General features: G+C 40.9%; 1 protein-coding gene across 1 annotated transcript in view; it reads left to right on the top strand.

Moving 5' to 3' along the window:
* PDE11A (phosphodiesterase 11A) overlaps positions 1-22,622 on the top strand; it is a 213,652-nt gene that overhangs the window by 105,264 nt on the left and 85,766 nt on the right. Inside the window, exons 3-8 of the mRNA XM_077830269.1 lie at positions 131-220; positions 1,867-2,007; positions 4,298-4,362; positions 16,664-16,799; positions 20,753-20,828; positions 22,324-22,391. Coding sequence (XP_077686395.1) covers positions 131-220; positions 1,867-2,007; positions 4,298-4,362; positions 16,664-16,799; positions 20,753-20,828; positions 22,324-22,391 — 576 coding nt within the window. The remainder of the gene's footprint in view (positions 1-130; positions 221-1,866; positions 2,008-4,297; positions 4,363-16,663; positions 16,800-20,752; positions 20,829-22,323; positions 22,392-22,622) is intronic.

Genomic DNA, 22,622 nt, shown 5'->3' with positions numbered 1-22,622 from the left:
AATGGAAGACTTTAAGGGTGCAGAGCACTTCCTGAGAGTTGCCAAGTGTCCTCAGATCTCATTGCTAAATAATATGGATGCTTACGTTCAATAGTGTTTCTTAATGACCTAAAATTTCTCTATGAAACAGGTGATGCAGATGTACCTCCCATTTTGTGGAATTGCCATATCTAACGCTCAGCTATTTGCTGCTTCAAGGAAGGAATATGACAGAAGCAGAGTAAGTAGAGAGCAGCACGTTGGACAGCTATCAAGCACATCTCTCTTTCCTTCAAATTCCAGAACAGACAGTTTTAAGGAACCAATGAAGTTTTAGTTCAAAATAATCCCAAGAGAACCTTTTAAGTGCATGGTGAATGTCCTTGAAGCTACAGGCTTAGATGGTGGTAGATAAATTTGTTTTTGATGTTAAATGTTTGTTTCCTGTTGACAATTTCAAGTTTATTGTGCTGAGATAGGTGTGTTTAGAACCCATGCTGCAGAGTAGAATGAGTTACATTTCCACAGATTCAGATCTTTTTAAAATTCCAGAAATATCAACCCTCAAGCATCCTGTATTTGTAATATTTCATTTGCCTACAGGAGTGAGTTATGCAGGGTACTCCAAAGGAGTACAACCACAACCTTTAAGCCACACCGTTATGCATTCTGTACATAACACATATTTTGCAGAAAAAAGATCATGGAAATGTTCCAGTGAGTTTTTTGTATTGGTATTGTTTTTCTTAAATCTCTCCTCCTGTGAAGCTAAACTCCCTTTGTTCAGTCCTCTCACTGAGTTCAGTGGGACCAAGATTTCACCCTATGTGTCCAACTAGGTGTGATTTGTAAGGAGAGGGAAATTATAATGAACAAATATTAAAATCTCCAAATGTTACCTTAGATTTTGTATATATAATTATGTAATCATGAATATCTTGGTATCTACCAGGACCAGACACCTTTGCTTTATGTCCCATTGGGAAGCTAGGAGTCTCCCCTTTCCAATAGTGTAGAGCTCTAGGTTGTAGATCATGAGGTCTTTATTCCTGTACAGCTCTGAGTATGGACCACTGCAATTTTGGGAGAGAGGGGGAGAAGGAGACATTTTTGTGGCAGTTTTTTTAACAATATGGTGACTGAAGCTGCTCAGGGATTTAGCTATTTGCAATTAATTCTTTAATGTTATCTAAACTTACATAGGACAGATTGAGGAGGAATTGCCAAGAGCTGTCTTTTGCTCTGTGGGACTTTATTAGTGGTAAAAAAATCTAGTCTTTAAGTAAGGATCAGTGTGACTGTCTAATGTAAAAATATTTACACATCTTGTCTCTCCCTAGCCATGTCTTGTGTTTGAAATGGCAATGAACTTTTTAAAATAAATGAGTAAAGCAGGATTATTATTACAGGCATCATCATAATATTCTAAAACAAATCTTGGCCACCCAACCATAGGTCAGCACATGCGGACGTGTTATTAAAAGACACAGTTTTCCATCCCATCATGAAGCATATAAACCCTGGTAGCTAAATACTCCTATGAAACTTTGAAACTCTCTCTTCTTGGATCCAATCCAAAATCCATTGAAGTAAATGGAAAAAATCCCATGGATTGCAATAGAGTTGGATTGGGCCTATGTAGGGCCAAACTCAGACATCATTATTCAGTTCTTACTCACTCTTTACTCAATAAGAACTCCCATTGATTCAATTGACACTAAAATCAGTAAGAATTTTGCTTGAATGAAGACATATGGGGAGTTACTCTTAGATTTTCATCTATGTAACGAGATCAGAATCAGACCCAAAGAGTGCACATCTTTACAAGTAGATCATTTAATCGTTGTTTCTGCAACCAAAGTAATAATTTCCTGTCCTCTTATGCAGGCTTTGCTGGAGGTAGTTAATGACCTCTTTGAGGAACAGACGGACTTAGAGAAAATTGTTAAGAAAATCATGCATCGAGCCCAGACTCTGTTGAAGTGTGAACGATGTTCAGTGTTACTCCTGGAAGACATTGAATCACCAGTAAGTGGTCCTTCAAATTTTAGAGAAGGTCTAATACATGAGTGGGATAATGTCTGTTTTTATTGTGATGAGGCTTTTACATATAAAATGTAAGTACCATATTGCACAGTGAATGTTTTTCAATATATAATTCTTATTTTAAGTTATATAGACTTTATATTTATTTTTCTCAAGGCAAAACCACACCATCTGTTTCTAGTCCCTTTTGCTCACCTAAAGATTTTTACTGTAGTCACGCCAAGTTCTTTATGGAATTGACTTCAAGAGGAGTGATCCAGTTGTAGTTATATAGTTCTTACTTGCCTGTGTGTTTTTGTTTGTTTGGGGTTTTTTTTGAGACCCTGGTCTCTGTGTGATGGTAGCAGCATTTAACTGAGAAGCAAACTGCTACTCTGGTGTGGTTATAAAAACAATTAAATGCTTTTAATCCATCTTGTCTTCTGTTTTCCTTTTCCCCACAATGCAATTGCTCTAAGGAAAAAAATCTGTCTTTGTTGTATCATCTTCCTGAAACTCACTGCTAAAATTGTCATTTTTAAAAATATCTTACTGAATTGGTGGTGCTTGAAAGCAGCCTTAATATACACAACCAGATCCAGAGAACCATAAACCAGTTATTTAATGTGCATCTTTTAGAACCTAGTTTGTTCTGCATGCATTTCAGCAAATAGGCACTAAATGCCTTTGTAACTATTTTTATAGCTTTTGTAGTTTTGCATCTTTTATTTTTGTTCAAATGTAAATTCACAAATATTTCCCTGAATCCTTCAGTATTTTCTGTTCAAATAGACACCATTTTGGTTTCATGTAAAAAATTTCTTTTTCGGGGGAGGGCTTCGTGTGTGAAAATTTAAAAATTGCTGGTGCCCTGAGGCTACAGCATTCTACACCTCTATTGCCTCCCTCCTGTCTGGGGGTGCTCCATCTTGTTTTCTTTTGTCCCATCCACATTTTCCCCCGTGTAGAAAAGTGGGAGAGGGACAGTGGAGCTAGGCTGTGTCCTCTTTGCACACACATCCAGTGGAACAGCACTGGATCTGTTGAATCTGGGAACTTTCATAGCCACGGAGGAGGCAGGAGGACTGGCCCCTACATTCTCTAAACTTTTCATTTGACTTGCAGTTTCTGGAATTGTAAGTGGGGTAAGAGTTAAAGATAACATGTTTCTTTCTGAGCCCATATGTAAGTGTATTATTATTATTATTACTGTGATTTTGGAAAATAGCCTGTTCGATGGAATACATGCCATCGTGTTCTTTCAGAGATGCGAGCTGCAGATAAACTCCTGGCAAACATTCACATTTGTGTCACTGGAGATGGCTTTAATTGTAGCTTGAAACAACCCATGGTAATACAATGTGGGTATTACTTATAAAAAAGCCATGTTTATCTGAAGGTCATATACCAAGACAAGATGGTGCAATGGGGAATATTCTGTCCACTTATCAAAGGAATAATTATTTTACTCTAAAGTTATGTTAAAGACCAGGAGGTTAACAATATAAAAAGTTCTTATCAAGAATTTGATTTCATGCACCATTCAGCCTGTGCCTTTACAGAATCTCTGCAACACTGACATTTGCAGACTGCTGAACATTTCTTTAAGAATGTACACTGGTTCTTTGTAAGTCTGATAATCGGGCATCTCTGCAAGGACTGTGAATCATAACTCCAATACACTGGAGGAAATGTAAGTCATTGAGGCACCTGGTGCCAGCTGTTAAAAGCCAGAAATATTCTCTATAGGCCATAACATGCCATCAGCTGTTAAGAATAACTCCCCACTGAAATTAACCAATTAATTTAAATGGGAAGTTGTACTTAAAAGTTGTTGACTATCTGGCCATATTACATATATTAGAGGAAGTTCAGTTGGAGTTAATCTGGTCAACTGATGTTGTTGTGTTTCTCCTCTGATTATTTCTGGTTGTTTTTCAGATTATTTAGCTGCTTCATTTATGGACTATGATAGAATGAAGAACTGGTCCTTTTAAGTCATTGTGAGCCTCTCTCTATGCTGTAGCAAAACATTGTAGGAAAAATACTATTTTGGGAAGGAGCATGAAAAAGAATCAATTGAGTATCTTTATAGTTTACTTATGTTCTGTGTTGCAGTATAAATTTTGAACATGAATAGTCCACCTGAGGAATGTGTGATTGAACATTCAGTCTAAGATCCCTGGCTAAAAATATAATTAATATATAAAACTTTACATTGCTGTTGAATACATATGTAATTTTTCATGAAAAATCCCAAGTTCAGATAGAATGATTTTTTTTAATACAACAGGTGGTGAAGTTTACAAAATCCTTTGAGTTGCTGTCTCCAAAATGGAGTGCTGATGCTGAGAACAGGTTAGAACTCATCTTCAATGGTAATGGATTGATGGTTATGTCATAGTGAGTTACAGGTGTTTGCTCTATTAAACCTTAGTATATTTACTTATGAAACATTGGACTAAATTTGATTAAAATCAGCCTGATCCTGCACTTTTTACTCAGGCAAAACTCCCATTTATTTCCAAGGGAGTATTGCTTGAATAAGGCTCCACATCTACATACTGCCTTTGTGTCAGTGTACACTGCTGATGAGCCAGGGAAGATCTGAGGTCCCTTTATTGTTCATGAAGAACACTACTCAATTAATAGTGACAGATTTTGCTTTGCTTGGTGAGTATCAAAGTAAAAATAATTTAATACAGTTGTATTTTATTAATGGAATGATTTCAGATTTGTGCTGCATTGATTGAATGTAAAATGGTTTTCTGCAGTAGCATCAAAGGGTTGGCCACCAGACTGTTTTTATTTCTGACCCCCGCTGAAAGGGAAAAACATACAAACCTCTGGAAATGCATGATGGTGAGATGGTAAATGAGTGTGGCTAAATGCCAGCTGGGAACCCATCTAAACGTATACCACAATCCATCCTTACTTTATAAACTCATCTGTGAGCCTGATCTTTAATTAATAGATTGGAAACAGTAGTGCAAACAGATATTTTTGCATAACCGGGGCTACCTTCCAAGTGCCCAATCCTGCAAGGTACTGAGTGTTCATTGCTCCTCTAAAGGCCCCAAGAAACCAACCTATTGCATGGGAATTCAGGGGTATCATTGAAAGCTTTTTCCCTTCCCTTAAGGTTGAATCCTAAAACTGAATCTTATCCCAAAAATTTCACTGAAAGCAGTTTGTATTGCTTTTGAAATTTGTATTAGGAATATAATATGAATACTACAAAAAACCCTTAGTTTCTATCCTGCTAACAATAACTTGGCAGGTAGAGTGGAAGTATAGTTTATATACATGCACTCAGGACAATACAAAGTTGCTAAATCTAATTTTAAGCCCTACCAGCTTTGACAGTCCCCTTTTAAAAATAAAGTAAACTAAAATTCACTTTTCCTAATGCTGTACTACTTCACTTCCAAAATTGTAAGGAGAGATCCCACTCATAGCTACCATGGTGATTAGAAGCATTATAGATTAGGTAATTATAATGGTAGTGCTTAGTACTTTATGAAAATCATTTCATCCATAGATCTCAAAGTGCTTTACAAAAAGTGGGTAGCATTTTATCATCCTCATTTTATGGATGGGGAACCTGAGGATCAGAAGGGTTAAGTAACTTGCCCAAGGCTACATGAAGTCAGATGCAGAGCCAGGAATGGAATCCAGGTCTCATAACTCCCATCTGTGTCCTATCAACCAACAGAGAGGGATGGGATAGAGGAAGCAAGGAGTAAAAGGAAAATGAGCAAGAAGAAATGAGAATGCTGGGTGTATGAACAGTTGACTTGCTAGTTCACGTGAGAATTATAAATTATTGCTTTTGATCAGGAGCCTCAGAATAACAATGGCTCTTTCCTAAGACAGTTAATGGGGAGGAAGGGTGTCTGTTTGTTAAAGCATGGGACCAGGACTCAGGACAGAAGATTCTATTCCTCATTGTGCCACAGATTTGTTTTGGCCTAGGCAAGTCATTCAGTCCCTTCCACATTTGTGTGTGAAGAGGAGCATGTGCCCATGGAAGGAAGTCCAGCTCTGTGGCAAGCAATCTCATGTCCCATGCAGTTCCTGTTTTGCAAAGGAACTGAGGATGGGATAGTGAGCAGGCCAGCCTCCTTTGGGTTCCCACCCCAATTCTTGCACTGTACTCCCCTTCACACTGTGGGACATCCCATTCAGGGTGAGATTTGGAGGAAGCCACAGTAGAGTTCGGCCTAGATGCACACTTTGCAGGCACTGTGCTGGGTTGTAGGATTGGGTCCATAATTTGCTGTGTGTCTGTACCAGTACATATAGGGTAGCAGAGATTCTTACTTCAAACTTTTGATATAAAATTTCAGAAGTTGCTATAGAATATATTGACACATACTGATGCTGTTGCTTTCCATATGATTGAGTCAAGAGTAACTTCATTTTAATCAAGCTATGTGAATGAACACATACATGCATGGTATCAGTTTTTTCAACATACATAGTTGTTTATGCCCATATATCTCAGATTAGCAAGCCCTCTATCTCTCATATAAAAAATGACATTACTTTTAATCTTTATTCTGCATGGAAAGTCAGGCTCGGTTTGCAAAGGTCAGTTCTAGACTGGCAGTTAGTGTGCCACATTTAAATCTGCACGGTCATCCTAGCATGCGCACACACACACTAATTAGTTGCACTACAATGGGGAAATAAAGGTTATTTGGGATACAAAACAATGCCCAAAGTCCTTGACATTTGAAAATTATTTCCAATGACTTTTGCCCTTTTCACTTGAGAGTCTGCAGTCCTTATTCAGGAAGACTCCTACTGATTTAAAATCACTGGGTGTTATGCCCGAATGAAAACTGCAAAATCAGGTTCTTCATTGTGGCTTTAGTGAAGATATGTACCATTATCTGAAACTGTAGCAGGGAGCCACGCAGACTGTTGAGTGGGGAAAGTACTAGGCAGAAATTCTACAGTGAAGCAGGGTGGCTCCAGGGATAATATAGTTTCCAAATTCTAATGCCTTTCCCTTGTCATTGTTAGAAGAAATGGATTTTGTGTGTGATCCTTTACCTTTCTCAACTGTTACTTCCCTAAATATTGTCATGGTGAAACAACCCTGATTATCAGTAAATATTCTCCTTGCTTCATATCTTTTTTTTCCTCTGCAGTTATTTGCAAAGAAATAGCCTTGGAGACCATGTTTTCTTTGTGTTCATCACTTGTTTGATTTGTCAGTTTCTCATACTACATGGTTGGTTTCAATTTATGAATAATCATGATAGATTCACATTCTCATTTCTAACAGTCATTTCATTCTTAAAGTGCAAGTTTTGCCAAATGTTTCTAATTTCCCTCCCCCTTTTAAAAAGTATAAAATTTTCTTTATTCACATTACTAACACCTTTTTAAAAGTCCTGAAGGCTCAATGCTCATCTGTGCGGAGTTTAGGCTTGATGAAGATGAGGTGCAGGGAAGGTGGCTTTAAGACGTCTTTTTTCTCCTCCTATTCGAAGAGCTGAAATGGCTTGTGGCATAATTTAGAGCAGCCAAAGGGCTGCTTAAAGTTACAGTGGCTCTGATAGTCTTATACAATCCCACACTCCCATAGCAGTTTTGTGCTTTCTCCCTGCCCTTGGTACTCCCTCCTCCTATGTGGAGGAAGTGAGGAGTGGGTGGCATAGAGTTGCCTAAGACGACCTTGCACTACTCAAGTATTTCCCTATGTCAGGGGATCCTTAGCTGCCCATTTAGGGCAGCTTCCCATTTGCTTTGTGCTGTTGAGTCCGAGGATTGAGCCTCTTGATTTAAATTTACACCAGAAATAAATACTGAGATTCTTCCTCCTAAAATCTCAGTCACTCTCTCCGTAGAGTATCTGTAAAACATTTGCTGGTGATGTAGACAACATGCTTTTAAAACTTCATCCTGAATTATGTCTAGTTTTTTTTTAACTTGAAATTGTTTGCTGCTTCAAATGCTTGACACTCATAATCCAGTATGGATTTTATCAGTCTCACATATAATAATAATGTCCAGATTTTAATCTTTGCTGTAAGTCTTACAATTCTACCGATTTTATGGGGTTTTTTTTGTTTTGTTTTTAAAGATACACACCAAGTGCTTTGCATCTGTAATTATAATTTTACCCTTAAAGGTTTTTTTCCTCTCAGGTCTGTGATGCCCCTGGAATAAATCTTAAATTATTTAACCAAATTTTGCACTTATCTTTGAAATATTAAAATATCAGTTTAGATTGCTGTCAAAATATTTACTATATAATGTATTTATTAGATTCACTCAAAATTTTTGTCCCAAATTAAAATTTTTAATCTTCTCCTTTTTTCAAAGCATCTTTATTTATAACTTTGCTGAACATTTTTAACATTCCTTTGAAAGAGGCAAATTCTATGAATTAGTCTGCAGAAAATGAGCATAGCCAACTAAATCAATCCTCTCTCATTGACTGAGACATCCAGCTGTTTTAATACTGTATTGCCTGAAAATTGCTAGTTATTTCTCAAGGGAACTCGAGTCCCTTTGTTCTTTAAAAATGCTTTTTAACTGTTGAAAATTAGAGAGTTGTCACTTCAAACCTGAGATGACTTGCATTTGTTTTTGCACTTATAAACAGCTGCCCATTACCTAGGTCATAATCCTGCTCTCAATGAGTCAGAATGAATTTTGCTATTGACTAAATGAGAATAGGATGAGATCCTTTTAGACTTCTGCAGAGTGGGTGTAGAAGGGTGGTGAATCAGGCCCATGATTTTGATATCCTGTGCTAGTTTTGCTGCCAGTTTTGCAGCCTTTAGGCTAGCTGTGGCAGAGAGTCAACCTTGAAAAGGAGTAGCATTCTCCTATTATATGTCCATAGGTTCTTATTGCTTCAACACTCATGTTATCTATTCAAAAGACTACTTCATGATTCCTTATCCACATGCCCCACGCAACTGAGTTCACAACTGCATATCAAAATTACAAAAATGTGACACCCTACAACATAATATTTTCACCATTTTTGACACTGCTGAATGCAAGAAATAATGATGTCAACACAGAAAATAATAAAAAATAAAAAAAAATATTTAATTGATTCCTTTTATTTATTAGAGTAATGGGGGGGGGACTACAGATAATACATTTCTAGTTACCTCACTAAAAGTGATCATTTACAAGTTGCTCTTTTTTGTAAGCAGACTTCTACACAAAAAGGAGCCTTGAAATAATTCTACTCCCCGATCTGTTTATAATTACAACTCTTTATTGAGCATCATATATAATTAATCACAGTGGGCCAATCACCTCTTCTGCCTGAAAAAAAAAACAGTGAAAGGAAGGGTTGGGAAACTGTTGGGTTTTCATAAAGGGTAAACTTAAAAGAAATACAAGCATATTAAAGTATGGAAATGCACAGCTAAGGCACCAGTCTTAATTCTGATGTAATTAAAAAAATATGAAAAATCATCTGTAGTGTCTTTAACAATATTGCTGGGTGGGTTAAGGGATTTTTAATCTATCCAGCTATACTCTTAGCCCAGAAGAAGAATCTGTCCTATCTTGGGGCCTCTTCTTCTGCTCTTCCACCCCAACGAACATGATACAGTTCTGTGGTGACCTAGAATCCTATTTTCGATGTCTCCGACTCAAGGAATATTTCCAACATACCTCTGAACAACATACTAACCCACAGAGTCCTTTCTACCAACACTACAAAAAGAAGGATTCTGGGTGGACTCCTTCTGAAGGTCAAAACAACAGACTGGAATTCTACATAGAGTGCTTCCGCCGATGTGCACGGGCTGAAATTGTGGAAAAGCAGCATCACTTGCCCCGTAACCTCAGCCATGCAGAACACAATGCCATCCACAGCCTCAGAAACAACTCTGACATCATAATCAAAAAGGCTGACAAAGGAGATGCTGTCGTCATCATGAATAGGTCGAATATGAACAACAGGCTACTAGGCAGCTCTCTAACACCTGTAATAGAGCAAGACTCACCCGACGGTGTCTCCTGCTGGTTGTCCTTGGGAATTAGCTCGTCAGCCTCTGGAGTGCCCTCTGCTGATCCACCTTACCGCTGGCCCCAGTCCCTCCTAGGACCCAGTGCCTCCTCCCACTGGGGTGCTGCCTCCTGGCAGTAAACCCCAACAATCCCTGAGGGTCTCCCCTCCCCTGGGAATCCCCACCCACTATCCCCATCTCGCCTCAGTCTTGGCTACTGCCTGTCATTGCTTAGCCCCGCTCCCCAGGGCAGACTGCAGTGTATCAGCCACTCATCACAGGCAAGGGGGTTTGGACCTGCTGCCTCTGTCTACCCGTGGGCTGCCTCCTTGGAACCCCAGTACCTAATAGGCCCTAATCTAGGCCTCGTAGCCTGGGGATTTCCAGGCCGGAGCTCCCCTGCTCCCAAGGCCTTTCCCCGTCAGCCCTGCTCCAATCGAGGTATTCCCTCGGGCCCCTGCAACCAGGTCCTTCCCTCTCTGAATTCAGAGAGAGACGGACTCTGGCTAAGCTTCAGCCTAGCAGCCACTTTATAGGCCCAGCTGCGGCCTGATTGGGGCATGGATCAGCAGTGGCCATTTCCCCAATCAGCCTAGCTTTTCTTGCCCTCAGTCCTGGCTCTCTCCCAGGGTTGGCTTTTAAGCCTGTCAAGGTTCCTTCCCCACTCTGAACTGTAGAGTACAGATGTGGGGAAGTGAATCATAGAATATCAGGGTTGGAAGGGACCTCAGGAGGTCATCTAGTCCAACCCCCTGCTGAAAAGCAGGACCCATCCCCGATTAAATCAACCCAGCCAGGGCTTTGTCAAGCCTGACCTTAAAAACTTCTAAGGAAGGAGATTCCACCACCTCCCTAGGCAACGCATTCCAGTGTTTCACCACCCTCCTAGTGAAAAAGTTTTTCCTAATATCCAACCTAAACCTCCCCCACTGCAACTTGAGACCATTACTCCTTGTTCTGTCATCTGCTACCACTGAGAACAGTCTAGATCCATCCTCTTTGGAACCCCCTTTCAGGTAGTTGAAAGCAGCTATCAAATCCCCCCTCATTCTTCTCTTCCGCAGACTAAACAATCCCAGTTCCCTCAGCCTCTCCTCATAAGTCATGTGTTCCAGTCCCCTAATAATTTTTGTTGCCCTTCGCTGGACTCTCTCCAATTTATCCACATCCTTCTTGTAGCGTGGGGCCCAAAACTGGACACAGTACTCCAGATGAGGCCTCACCAATGTCGAATAGAGGGGGACGATCACGTCCCTCGATCTGCTCGCTATGCCCCTACTTATACATCCCAAAATGCCATTGGCCTTCTTGGCAACAAGGGCACACTGCTGACTCATATCCAGCTTCTCGTCCACTGTCACCCCTAGGTCCTTTTCCGCAGAACTGCTGCCTAGCCATTCGGTCCCTAGTCTGTAGCTGTGCATTGGGTTCTTCTGTCCTAAGTGCAGGACCCTGCACTTATCCTTATTGAACTCATCAGATTTCTTTTGGCCCAATCCTCCAATTTGTCTAGGTCCCTCTGTATCCTATCCCTGCCCTCCAGCATATCTACCACTCCTCCCAGTTTAGTATCATCTGCAAATTTGCTGAGAGTGCAATCCACACCATCCTCCAGATCATTTATGAAGATATTGAACAAAACCGGCCCCAGGACCAACCCCTGGGGCACCCCACTTGACACCGGCTGCCAACTAGACATGGAGCCATTGATCACTACCCGTTGAGCCCGACAATCTAGCCAACTTTCTACCCACCTTATAGTGCATTCATCCAGCCCATACTTCTTTAACTTGCTGACAAGAATACTGTGTAGTGCATGAAAACCTCCTAAGCTTACTTTTACCAGCTTATGTTAAAACTTCCCCAAGGTACAAACTATTTTACTCTTGGACTTCCACTGCCACCACCCAACTTTATCTGGGTTCCTGAAAAAACGTAGTTTGGACACGTCTTTCACCCCAAAATCCTCCCAACCCTTGCACCCCACTTCCTGGGGAAGGTTTGGTAAAAATCCTCGCCAATTTGCACAGGTGACCACAGACCCAAACCCTTGGATCTTAGAACAATGAAAAAGCATTCAGTTTCCGTACAAGAAGACTTTTAATAGAAGTAAAAAAGAATCACCTCTGTAAAATCAGGATGGTGAATACCTTACAGGGTTACCTTTAGCTTCTTAACCCTTTACAGGTGAGAGGATTTTTCCTCTGGCCAGGAGGGATTTTAAAGGGGTTTACCCTTCCCTTTATATTTATGACACGCCCCCCAAATCTCAGCTAGGGTGAAACGCTGTAAAGGGTTAAGAAGCTAAAGGTAACCTCGCTGGCACCTGATCAAAATGACCAATGAGGAGACAAGATACTTTCAAAAGCTGGGAGGAGGGAGAAAAACAAAGGGTCTGTGTCTGTCTGTGTGATGCTTTTGCCGGAGACAGAACAGGAATGGAGTCTTGGAATTTAGTAAGTAATCTAGCTAGGTATGTGTTAGATTATGATTTCTTTAAATGGCTGAGAAAATAGCTGTGCTGAATAGAATGAATATTCCTGTCTGTGTGTCTTTTTTGTAACTTAAGGTTTTGCGTAGAGGGATTCTCTATGTTTTGAATCTTAACCCTTTACCGGTTAGAGGATTCTTCCTCTGGCCAGGAGGGATTTTAAAGGGGTTTACCCTTCCCTTTATATTTATGACAAAGCTGCACAAGACAGGAGCGGGTAACCACCCCGCTACACACCACATTCTACAAGCCATTACCCTCTGATCCCACTGAGGGTTACCAAAAGAAACTACACCATTTGCTCAAGAAACTCCCTGAAAAAGCACAAGAACAAATCTGCACAGACATACCCCTAGAACCCCGACCAGGGGTATTCTATCTGCTACCCAAGATCCATAAACCTGGAAATCCTGGAAGCCCCATCATCTCAGGCATTGGCACCCTGACAGCAGGATTGTCTGGCTATGTAGACTCCCTCCTGAGGCCCTCTGCTACCAGCACTCCTAGCTATCTTTGAGACACCACTGACTTCCTGAGGAAACTACAATCCATTGGTGATCTTCCTGAAAACACCATCCTAGCCACTATGGATGTAGAAGCCCTGTACACCAACATTCCACACAAAGATCATAGAATCATAGAACATCAGGGTTGGAAGGGACCTCAGGAGGTCATCTAGTCCAACCCCCTGCTCAAAGCAGGACCAATCCCCAACTAAATCATCCCAGCCAGGGCTTTGTCAAGCCTGACCTTAAAAACATCTAAGGAAGGAGATTCCACCACCTCCCTAGGTAACACATTCCAGTGTTTCACCACCCTCCTAGTGAAAAGGTTTTTCCTAAGATCCAACCTAAACCTCCCCCACTGCAACTTGAGACCATTACTCCTTTTCTGCCCTGCCTGTCCTTCCTGAACAGTTTATATTCATCCATGACAGTACTCCGGTCATGTGAGTTATCTCACCAAGTCTCTGTTATTCCAATCACATCATAATTCCTTGACTGTGCCAGGACTTCCAGTTCTCCCTGGTTGTTTCCCAGGCTTCTTGCATTTGTGTATGGGAACTTGGGATAACTTGCTGTTTGTCCTGCTTTCGTAGTATGAGGCAGGACAAACAGCAAGTTATCCCTCCTCTTTCGCGTTCTCCTGCTTGTGCTTCCTCCCGGTATCCCACGTCCCAACTTACCTCAGGGCTTTGGTCTCCTTCCCCCGGTGAACCTAGTTTAAAGCCCTGCTCACTAGGTTAGCCAGTCTGCTTGCGAAGATGCTCTTCCCTCTCTTCATTCGGTGAAGCCGGTCTCTGCCTAGCACTCCTCCTTCTTGGAACACCATCCCATGGTCAAAGAATCCAAAGCCTTCTCTCCGACCCTCCTGCGTCGCCATTCATTGACTTTCACAATTCGACGGTCCCTACCCCAGCCTTTTCCTTCCACGGGGAGGATGGACAAGAACACCACTTGCGCCTCAAACTCCTTTATCCTTCTTCCCAGAGCCACGTAGTCCGCAGTGATCCGCTCAAGGTCATTCTTGGCAGTATGATTGGTGCCCACATGGAGAAGCAGAAATGGGTAGCGATCTGAGGGCTTGATGAGTCTTGGCAGTCTCTCCGTCACATCGTGAATCCTAGCTCCTGGCAAGCAGCAGACTTCTTGGTTTTCCCGGTCGGAGAGGCAGATAGATAACTCAGTCCCCCTGAGAAGAGAGTCCCCGACCACCATCACCCGTCTCCTTCTCTTCAGAGCGGTGGTCGTGGAACCCCCATCCCTAGGACAGTGCATCTCATGCCTTCCAATCTGCAGAGTCTCCTTCTGTTCCCTTCCCTCAGATGTATCATCTAGTCCACTCTCCACATTAGTACCTGTGGAGAGAACATGAAAACGGTTGCTTACCTGTATCTGCGCTGCTGGTACATGGACGCTCCCCTTTCCTCTTCTGGAGGTCACATGCTGCCAAATTTCTTCACCTTCCTCCTGTCCCCGCTGCACAGCCTGCTCTGAATCTACAGAACATTGTGCCCATAGAAGCATATCCTGACGTCTGTCCAGGAAATCTGCAGTTTCTCTTATGCAATGTATGGTCGATACTTGTTTCTCCAGACCTTGGACCTGCTCTTCCAATATGGAGACCAGCTTGCACTTTGTACAGACAAAGCCGCTTCTGTCCTGTGGAAGAAAGACAAACATGGCACATCCAGTGAAGGTCACAACAGCTGAACACTCCCCATCCATATTAATCTTCCTTCTAGGAGTTTCCTCAGGAGGTGTAGTAACTACTCAGAGAAGCCGGCAAGATGTAAGACTCAGTGGGCTCTCCCTGGGCGAACTCCCGGGTGAGCTCCCTCTTTTAGCCTCTCTGCTGTTCGCCGCTCAGCTGGTTCACAGCTGACTGGCTTTTTATAACAGTCACGCCCACTCAAGGCTAACCTGGAACAAAGCGCTCCCAATTCACACTTTTCAAACAAACAACCAATCAAGCACACAGTCAAACTGTCCCCACAACAGACACTCAGATACTCACCAACACAACCTCCCTAATGCAGCCCTTAGCGTACCTCCGCTCAGACAGATCCCAGGCAAACTCCCTCTGTTAGCCTCTCTGCTGTTTGCTGCTCAGCTGGTTCGCACTACAAGCCGTCAGGAACAGTATCCTTGATAATGTCACAGCAAACCTGGTGGCTGAACTTTGTGACTTTGTCCTCACCTATAACTATTTCACATTTGGGGACAATGTATACCTTCAAGTCAGCGGCACTGCTATGGGTACCTGCATGGCCCCACAGTATGCCAACATCTTTATGGCTGACTTAGAACAATGCTTTCTCAGCTCTCGTCCCCTAACACCTCTACTGTACCATTTTTCTTAATTTTGTAGAGACCTGATTCTTAAGCAATGTGTTCTTTAAGCAATTTATTTATTCTTTTTAATAATACAATATGTATGACATATTCCATAATATTATAAAATAACACTTTTGTTCTGGGAAAATATCCATTTAAAAGAGAAAAGAGATACACTTGACGCTTCCCAGGATTGAGCCTTTAGTATTTTCCTGGGACTGAGGCTATGCAAATTTCTCCTTTCTCTTTGACACATATTTTACAATACTAGGTGAAGTGAAATTAAGTCAATGTTGTAATAATTAAAAAAATCTTTAGTGATAGATTTCTGGTTATTACATTAGCTTGCAATATTTGTCCTGATGGGGGAAAATAGTTGATTAATTTCTTGAAAAAACTGACATTCGCATTCTTAGCTATATATTGTTTTATTTGTAATATTGTAGTTGATCCAGATTTCTATTTCTATTTGGAATCACATTAATAGTTCTCTTCATGGAGTAAAGGGATCCAGAAAACTAAGAAATACGAGGACCAAGATTTTCAGGAGTGACTAGTGATTTTTGGGTGCCTTGAAGGGGCCTGATTTTCAGGGGGCTTTACTCAGCACTTGCTGAAAACCCCTTAAACCCGTTTAAGATTTTTCAGGTTAGGTAACAAAAAGTGATGCGCCTAAACTACTGGTTGTTTTTTAAAGCCTCATCCAGAGTGTTTAATAAATTCACAATTTCTGATAACCAACGACTTGATCCTGCAACCCTCTCACTCGCATGAACGGTACTTACATGATGAGTAATCCTGTTGAAGACACTGGGTGAAACCCTGGCTTTATGGAAGTCAATGGTAGTTTTGCCATTGACTTCACTGGGGCAAGGATTTTACCCAGTGAGAGTATTCATGCAAGTGATGGTTTCTGGAATTAGAAAAGGGCTTATGGGAGAGGGCCCTGGTATAACAGCTCTTTCACCATGATCAAGACTAGGAGCTTGTCTAAACAAACACTTCAGCTTGTGGCAAGAGGGGATTCAAAGCAGGGTAGATCAAGGTGCATGAGGGAACTTCGAGCATTTGGCAGCAGAGTGCACATGATCACTTAGTGTGGGATAGGTTAATGTGATAGACTCAAACCCAGTTTGGTGCGAACTAAGTGTTAATTTAGGTAAGTCCAGAGATTTCTGAGATAGATGTTCTGATAGTTGCCTATTATTCTGTGGTGGATGTCATTTAGCAGTTTGTTATGGCTATAGATAATTCTGATGTTAAAATGACTATACATGGTGGGCTTTCAAGCAACATTGATTGTATTCTTTTCTTCCCTCGCTGTGCCTTTGTGATAGTTTCAAAGACAGTATGGAGAAATCATCATCTTATTCTGACTGGCTAATAAATAATAGCATTGCTGAGCTAGTAGCTTCCACGGGTCTTCCAGTGAACATCAGTGATGCATATCAGGATCCTCGCTTTGATGCTGAAGTAAGATTTCTTAAAAATGTAAATATACTGTCATATTTTTGCAGTTCAGAATAATAAAAGTCAAGCAAGTCCAAATGAATATAAAAACATAAGAACATTTGTTCCACATTATTTTTTTCTGTCCAGTATGTCCTCTATTTGTCCTAGCAGCAGCAGCAGCATGGCTTGAAGCAATAATCACTTGTGACAGAAAGATAGCAAAGGCAGTTTTATCTTGGGATACAGCAGTGTTCCTCCTTATACATATAGGCAATTATTTAACCTATCTATGCCTCATTTTTCCAATCAGTAAACTGGGGATAATGATGCCTTCCTTTAGGAAGTGCTTTGAGATTTACGAAAGCTAATTATTGTTGACAATTCTACCACTGATAGTTCTTTATGTTCCCCATTAAGCAGAATCATAGCTGGCAGTTATCAGAGATATTGGGACTATACGCTGAATGTAAACAGGAGCTGCAATAATATGATCTCAAAAGACAAACGGGTTTTGTGGTCCTACTTAACAAACCAAAATGTTATTCCAGTATGTTTTTACAAATAAAATATAAACACTGGGCTAATTTTTTCCTGTTAGAAACTTGCATGCAACTTCCAGTGAAGCCAATGGGAGTTGTATGCGCATATCCTAGAGAACAGTTTCACCTGCTGGGGTTGGGGAACAGGCAGCAAGCACCACTTTTGACAGATATTGTCATCACTGGGTTACTTTCCTAAGTTTGACAGGACCTAAGAACCAACCTGTCCCCTGAATGGATTATTTCTGCTTACTGGACTGGGAATCCTAGGAGTTTTGGCTCACAGAGTTTCACAATGATCAAACCGTCCTTTCTGGGCAGACAGGTGGTTTTGTCCCACTATGGAGTTGATGGGGGTTTGGCCTACAAACTCTCCTGAGAGCCCACAGAGATGAGGGCCATCCAAACAGTGATCTTGGGCTTCTGCACTACTTCCCAGCCCCATTGGCCTAAGCAGAGCAGTGTTTCTACAGGAGCTGTTCTGATGCTCTCAAACCTCATTCAGTGGTGTTGGAACTGACATAAATAGATGCCTGTGGGGTGGGGATTAATTAATGCTAAGACCTCTAATGAAACTGGTAGTGGGAATAGCAGCTTACCTCCTGGCCTGGTCAAAGGCCAGTCCCTGCAAAGCACCCACAGAGGCCAAGAGGGTCAGTGCTTCCCACTTCTGCTCTATCCCACTCAGACTAGCTGCTTTTTGCATGCTTTCGCTGGCAGAGAAGAGGAAAGGCATTATGTGTGTGCAGATTTGTTTCTGAGGACCAAGTCCTGTCAGTACTGGGGAAGGGGGATAAGCCCCTGCCCATCCCTTGGGAACAATAAGCCATCAATTCCATGGCCCTAATTTTTCCAGAGATGCTGAACACCTACAATTCTAATGGAAGTCAATGGGAGCTGCAAGTGCTGAGTATCTCTGAAAATCAGACCTCCGTTTCCACAACTCACAAATCATAACTCAGTTTCCACTCCACATAGGGAATGCTTCGGCTCGGAGTTTTCTTGTTATTGGTTGAGTTGCAATATAGAAAATCCTTTTCTGGTATATACTCACATAGGGTTCTGACAATGTCAGATTTGGAATATTTCAAGTTATCATTCCAGTCTCAGCTTGAAATTTAAACAACTGGGTCACAGGGAGCTATGGACAGAGGGGCAAATTCCACCCTGAATTGTATCCCTTACAACACCATTACTTTAGTGAACTTGCCTTGGGGCTGGGCAATGGGTTTACAGTAAGCCAGTGCACAATTCTAGCCAGTGAGCCTATTAAACTACATTACTACAATGAGCACACTTTCAAAGCACCTTCCATTTTGATGGTTTCCATTGGTTTCAGTGGTACTCCTCATTTTGTGTATAGTGAAGAGCTCTCAAACCAGCAGAATCTGTCAAAACAGAAAAGTACTTAGACTGTGCACCCACTGCACTAGTTTATGGGGAAATTATGCTATTCAGAATTTCAGAAAGTACAATTAATGCTTGGCAAATATTTCCTGTCAAAGAGAGATGCTGAAGTAAAACATGTCATCATATCATTGACGTGTCTGCAGTCATATTTTTAATATGCCATGTTCTGATTAATAATGCAGCCATCTCATATTTGTTTCAAACTTACTTAAAGTCTATGCCAGTAAGAGATACTGACTAACATATAGGAAAAGAATCATGCAAATTACCAGATATAAAAGGCAATAATTATTTTCTGTTGGTATGTGTCATAAAAATTTAATTCACAATGCCAGTTGTTATAAACAATGATTTCTGGAGACTATCAAGTATATTAAAAAAAAAGGACACCATTACTCCTTATTACTAAAATAAAACATGCCTTTGTATTTGTAATCACGTTCTATTGTTCTGTCTCTACTACTGTTACAAAAACTCTCTTTCCTCCACACTAATTTTTATTTTTAAATGAAATTCTGATGCTTCATTGTCAAATTACTTTCACTGAACATTTAGTACTGAGGTATTTTCATTAAGCTTATTTTAAGATCTACATCAAGATCTGCAAAAACTCAGACAGGGTTTTTGAGAGGGTTTGGAAATGCTGCTGGTGATCTGAGTTCAGTGCGTTGCACATATTCCTTCTTCCGCTTAAATATAATTACCCATTTCTTCACAGAAGAGCCATAAGACTAATAGGGCTATGTCCTATCATAGATTTTATATGGGACTCCCCATTGATTTCAATCAGGAGTTCCATATATGTATCGATGGCAAGATAGGACTCTAATAGTAAACTGAATTGCTTCACACTCTTCCAGGTGGCAGTTCCCTGAAGTCCTCAGTTGGAGGTCATTATAGAATCAGTATACAGCTGCTCACATTGCAGCCTTTGGAACTGCAGCATTTGAGAAGGCATCTGTTCCCAGTACATTGCTTCCTTACAGAATTGTAACCTTTGCTCCTCAAACTCCTCTTATTTGTACTCTGTCACCATTTTCCCTGTTGTGGGTTTTACAATAGTACTAGCAGCACCTCCTGATCTCTACCTTTGGCTGGGAGCTACAGCCAGTCTCAGCCCACCCTGTTCGCCCCCTTCAACCTCTCTTCAGAGTTTGAAGAATCACTTGCCTCCCTTGGGACATCTTGCTGCACTAATGCCAAAGAACAACACAGAAAATGGAGAATCCATGGCATTAAAAGTACATTGCAAAGCTTCATATCACAGTATATTACCTCTAAACAAGCGGGGAGGCAAAAGGTCTTTTCTGAATTACAGGTGACATCTACATAGGAAATCTCACCTCCTAATTTTTGATCACAGCCCTCAGTTCTTCCTGAAACTTTCCATCTTCTCCGACCCAATTCCCAGCTCACTTCTTGCCTTACCTTTGCAAATCTTAAACTATATGTCCCCTCTCTTGCTTATTGGCTGTTTTTGAAACCCAACATCAGAGTAACCCTTCGGGAAGAGCACCACACCTCTCTTCTGAACCCATTTGGCAAGTGATTCATATTCCCTTTCCTAAGCCACCAATATATTTGACCCATGAGTGATTTCCTCTTGGTATAGCCCTTCCTTGAAACTGTTGTATTCAGCTATTATCCAAATGACTGGGCATTATACTAATTACGTTTAGTCCTTAGTTCAAATCAAGAACCAAACATTGTAAGCTCTCTGAGGCAAGCACTGTGTTTTTATATATGTTAATACAGTTTCTAGTACAGGCCCTGATTCAGCCAATACTTTGGGCCAAGTCCTGCTTGCTTTACTCATGCAAGTAATCCTACTATAGATTAGGCATCAATAGGAGTTTTGCCTGAATAAGGCCTGCAGGATTTGACCCATGTGGAATTAAACTAATTTGTAACTATGAACTTGTTGAAGTCCTCCTTGATGTTACTATTAGCGGGACATCAGAGGACTATAATTAGCTTACCCACATACTGTACTGATGGCTAAAGTTCTCATTTTTTACATCCTAGGCTGACCAGTTTTCTGGCTTTCACATAAGGTCTGTTCTTTGTGTTCCTATATGGAATAGCAACCACCAAATAATTGGTAAGATATGTCAGATAACTAAGTTCAGCATTATTGTGCTCATATGAATTTACTTCTGTTTTTTTAATTGTGTTCCTTTTTCTTCTGTTTCCCAGCTGAATATGGTTAAGCAGTTACGATACCAAGGAGGCATACTCAGTATCCAAAAAGAAACATTTTTTGACTTGGATACTGTATGGACTGTTTTTCAGCTTTCATATTGCTTCATTGTTATATTATGTGAAATAATAATCCCTTTGTTAACACTTCAAGGTGAAAGAGATGAAAACTGATCGGTTCCTTCAACAATTTTCATGAAAACTTTTGTGTCATTATTGCGCTGCTGGCGCTACCCATAAGCAGACTCAGCAATTGCTTAGTGCCCCCAGCAGCTCAAGGGGCTCCCCTATTTGCTGTTTTAGTATCTTTTCGGGGGGGAGAATAGTCCTGCTTAGGGCCCCCAATGGGCTAACACCGCCTCTGCCATATTGAGAAATCATTCAAGGGCCTCCGTTTTGTGTGCACAGTTCGGGCAATTGTTGGTCTGATCCTGAAAGGTGCTCCATGGAGTCTATAAGGATTAGACAAAAAATTACCTGATTCTTTCCACACAAGAAGGGGGGCCCTCTAAAATTATGGGGCTATAAATTATCACAGCTCAGTGGAAGTCAATGCAGCGATGACCGTTTACAGCAGCTGAGGATCTGGCCCATGGCCCCATATGTTATGGAAGGTAATCAAATAGAGTTGAGAGTGGTAAGTACGTTGCAGATGTGATGTGCACTCATCACATCACGGGACCAGGCTTTGTCTGCTTAACTAACCAATACAAACATAGTAATTGTGCCTTTTAAAACCTGTGGTTCATGATGTTTGTTGCATAGAAAGAGGCAAAAGAGAAATTCACTGATACATTTTACAATATTTTGTAAGGGCTATAAGTAAGTAGAAAGAATAGTCTTTCACAAAGGAATTCAGTATTGACTTATGTAGAGCCACCAGCTTTGAATAGTTTTTCCCTACAAGTTGCTTGATAGAATTGGGTATTTATTGACTCAGCAAATGGTTGGGCCAGTTTTGGGGGGAAAGAGACTCGTATATATGGGTCATTGTAAATTAGCTAGGAGTTAAGAATGAAGGCACTGATTCAGCAAGTGACATAGGCATGTGCCCTGAAATCTTTGGGACTACTTATGTGCCTAAAGGTTATCAAATACTTAAGTACATTGCTAAATCAGGGTCTTAATCTCTCACACAAAGCATTGAGTAATACGATGTAGACTGCCAATATTATACTTGCACAACAGACAAAAAACAGCTAACAGTAGTAAACTGAATCACGTCATCAAAACAAACAATGAGACTTTCAGACATTACTATTTGCTTACTATTTTTAATAATAAATGATTTGGAGTTTTGCTTTACAGTTGGAAAAAAAATTGTAATTAGTAATGAATAGAATTTCTGCATTATGAATTAATATGCATTAAAAGCTTTGTCTTTTAACTTTCTAAAGGGGTAGCTCAAGTGTTGAACAGGCTTGATGGGAAACCTTTTGATGATGCTGATCAGCGATTATTTGAGGTAAGATGTACTTAACTTTGCAACAATTCTGTACTCTGCCAGTATAAAATCTATATTTCCCGGTACTGAGTGTTGTTTAAGCCTAACTTGCAAGGAAAAGGCTTGCATTGTCTATATTCCTTATCAGCAGATTCTTCATTGATACATTTGGATTCTAGCTTATTATAAGTGACAGCTGTTTGAGAGATGCCACCACTCCATGCCCTGTTTCATCTTTCTCACCATTAATTG

Source organism: Eretmochelys imbricata, chromosome 11, assembly GCF_965152235.1.
Source record: "Eretmochelys imbricata isolate rEreImb1 chromosome 11, rEreImb1.hap1, whole genome shotgun sequence".
NCBI lineage: Eukaryota > Metazoa > Chordata > Testudines > Cheloniidae > Eretmochelys > Eretmochelys imbricata.
This window is presented reverse-complemented; position numbering and strand designations above follow the sequence as displayed.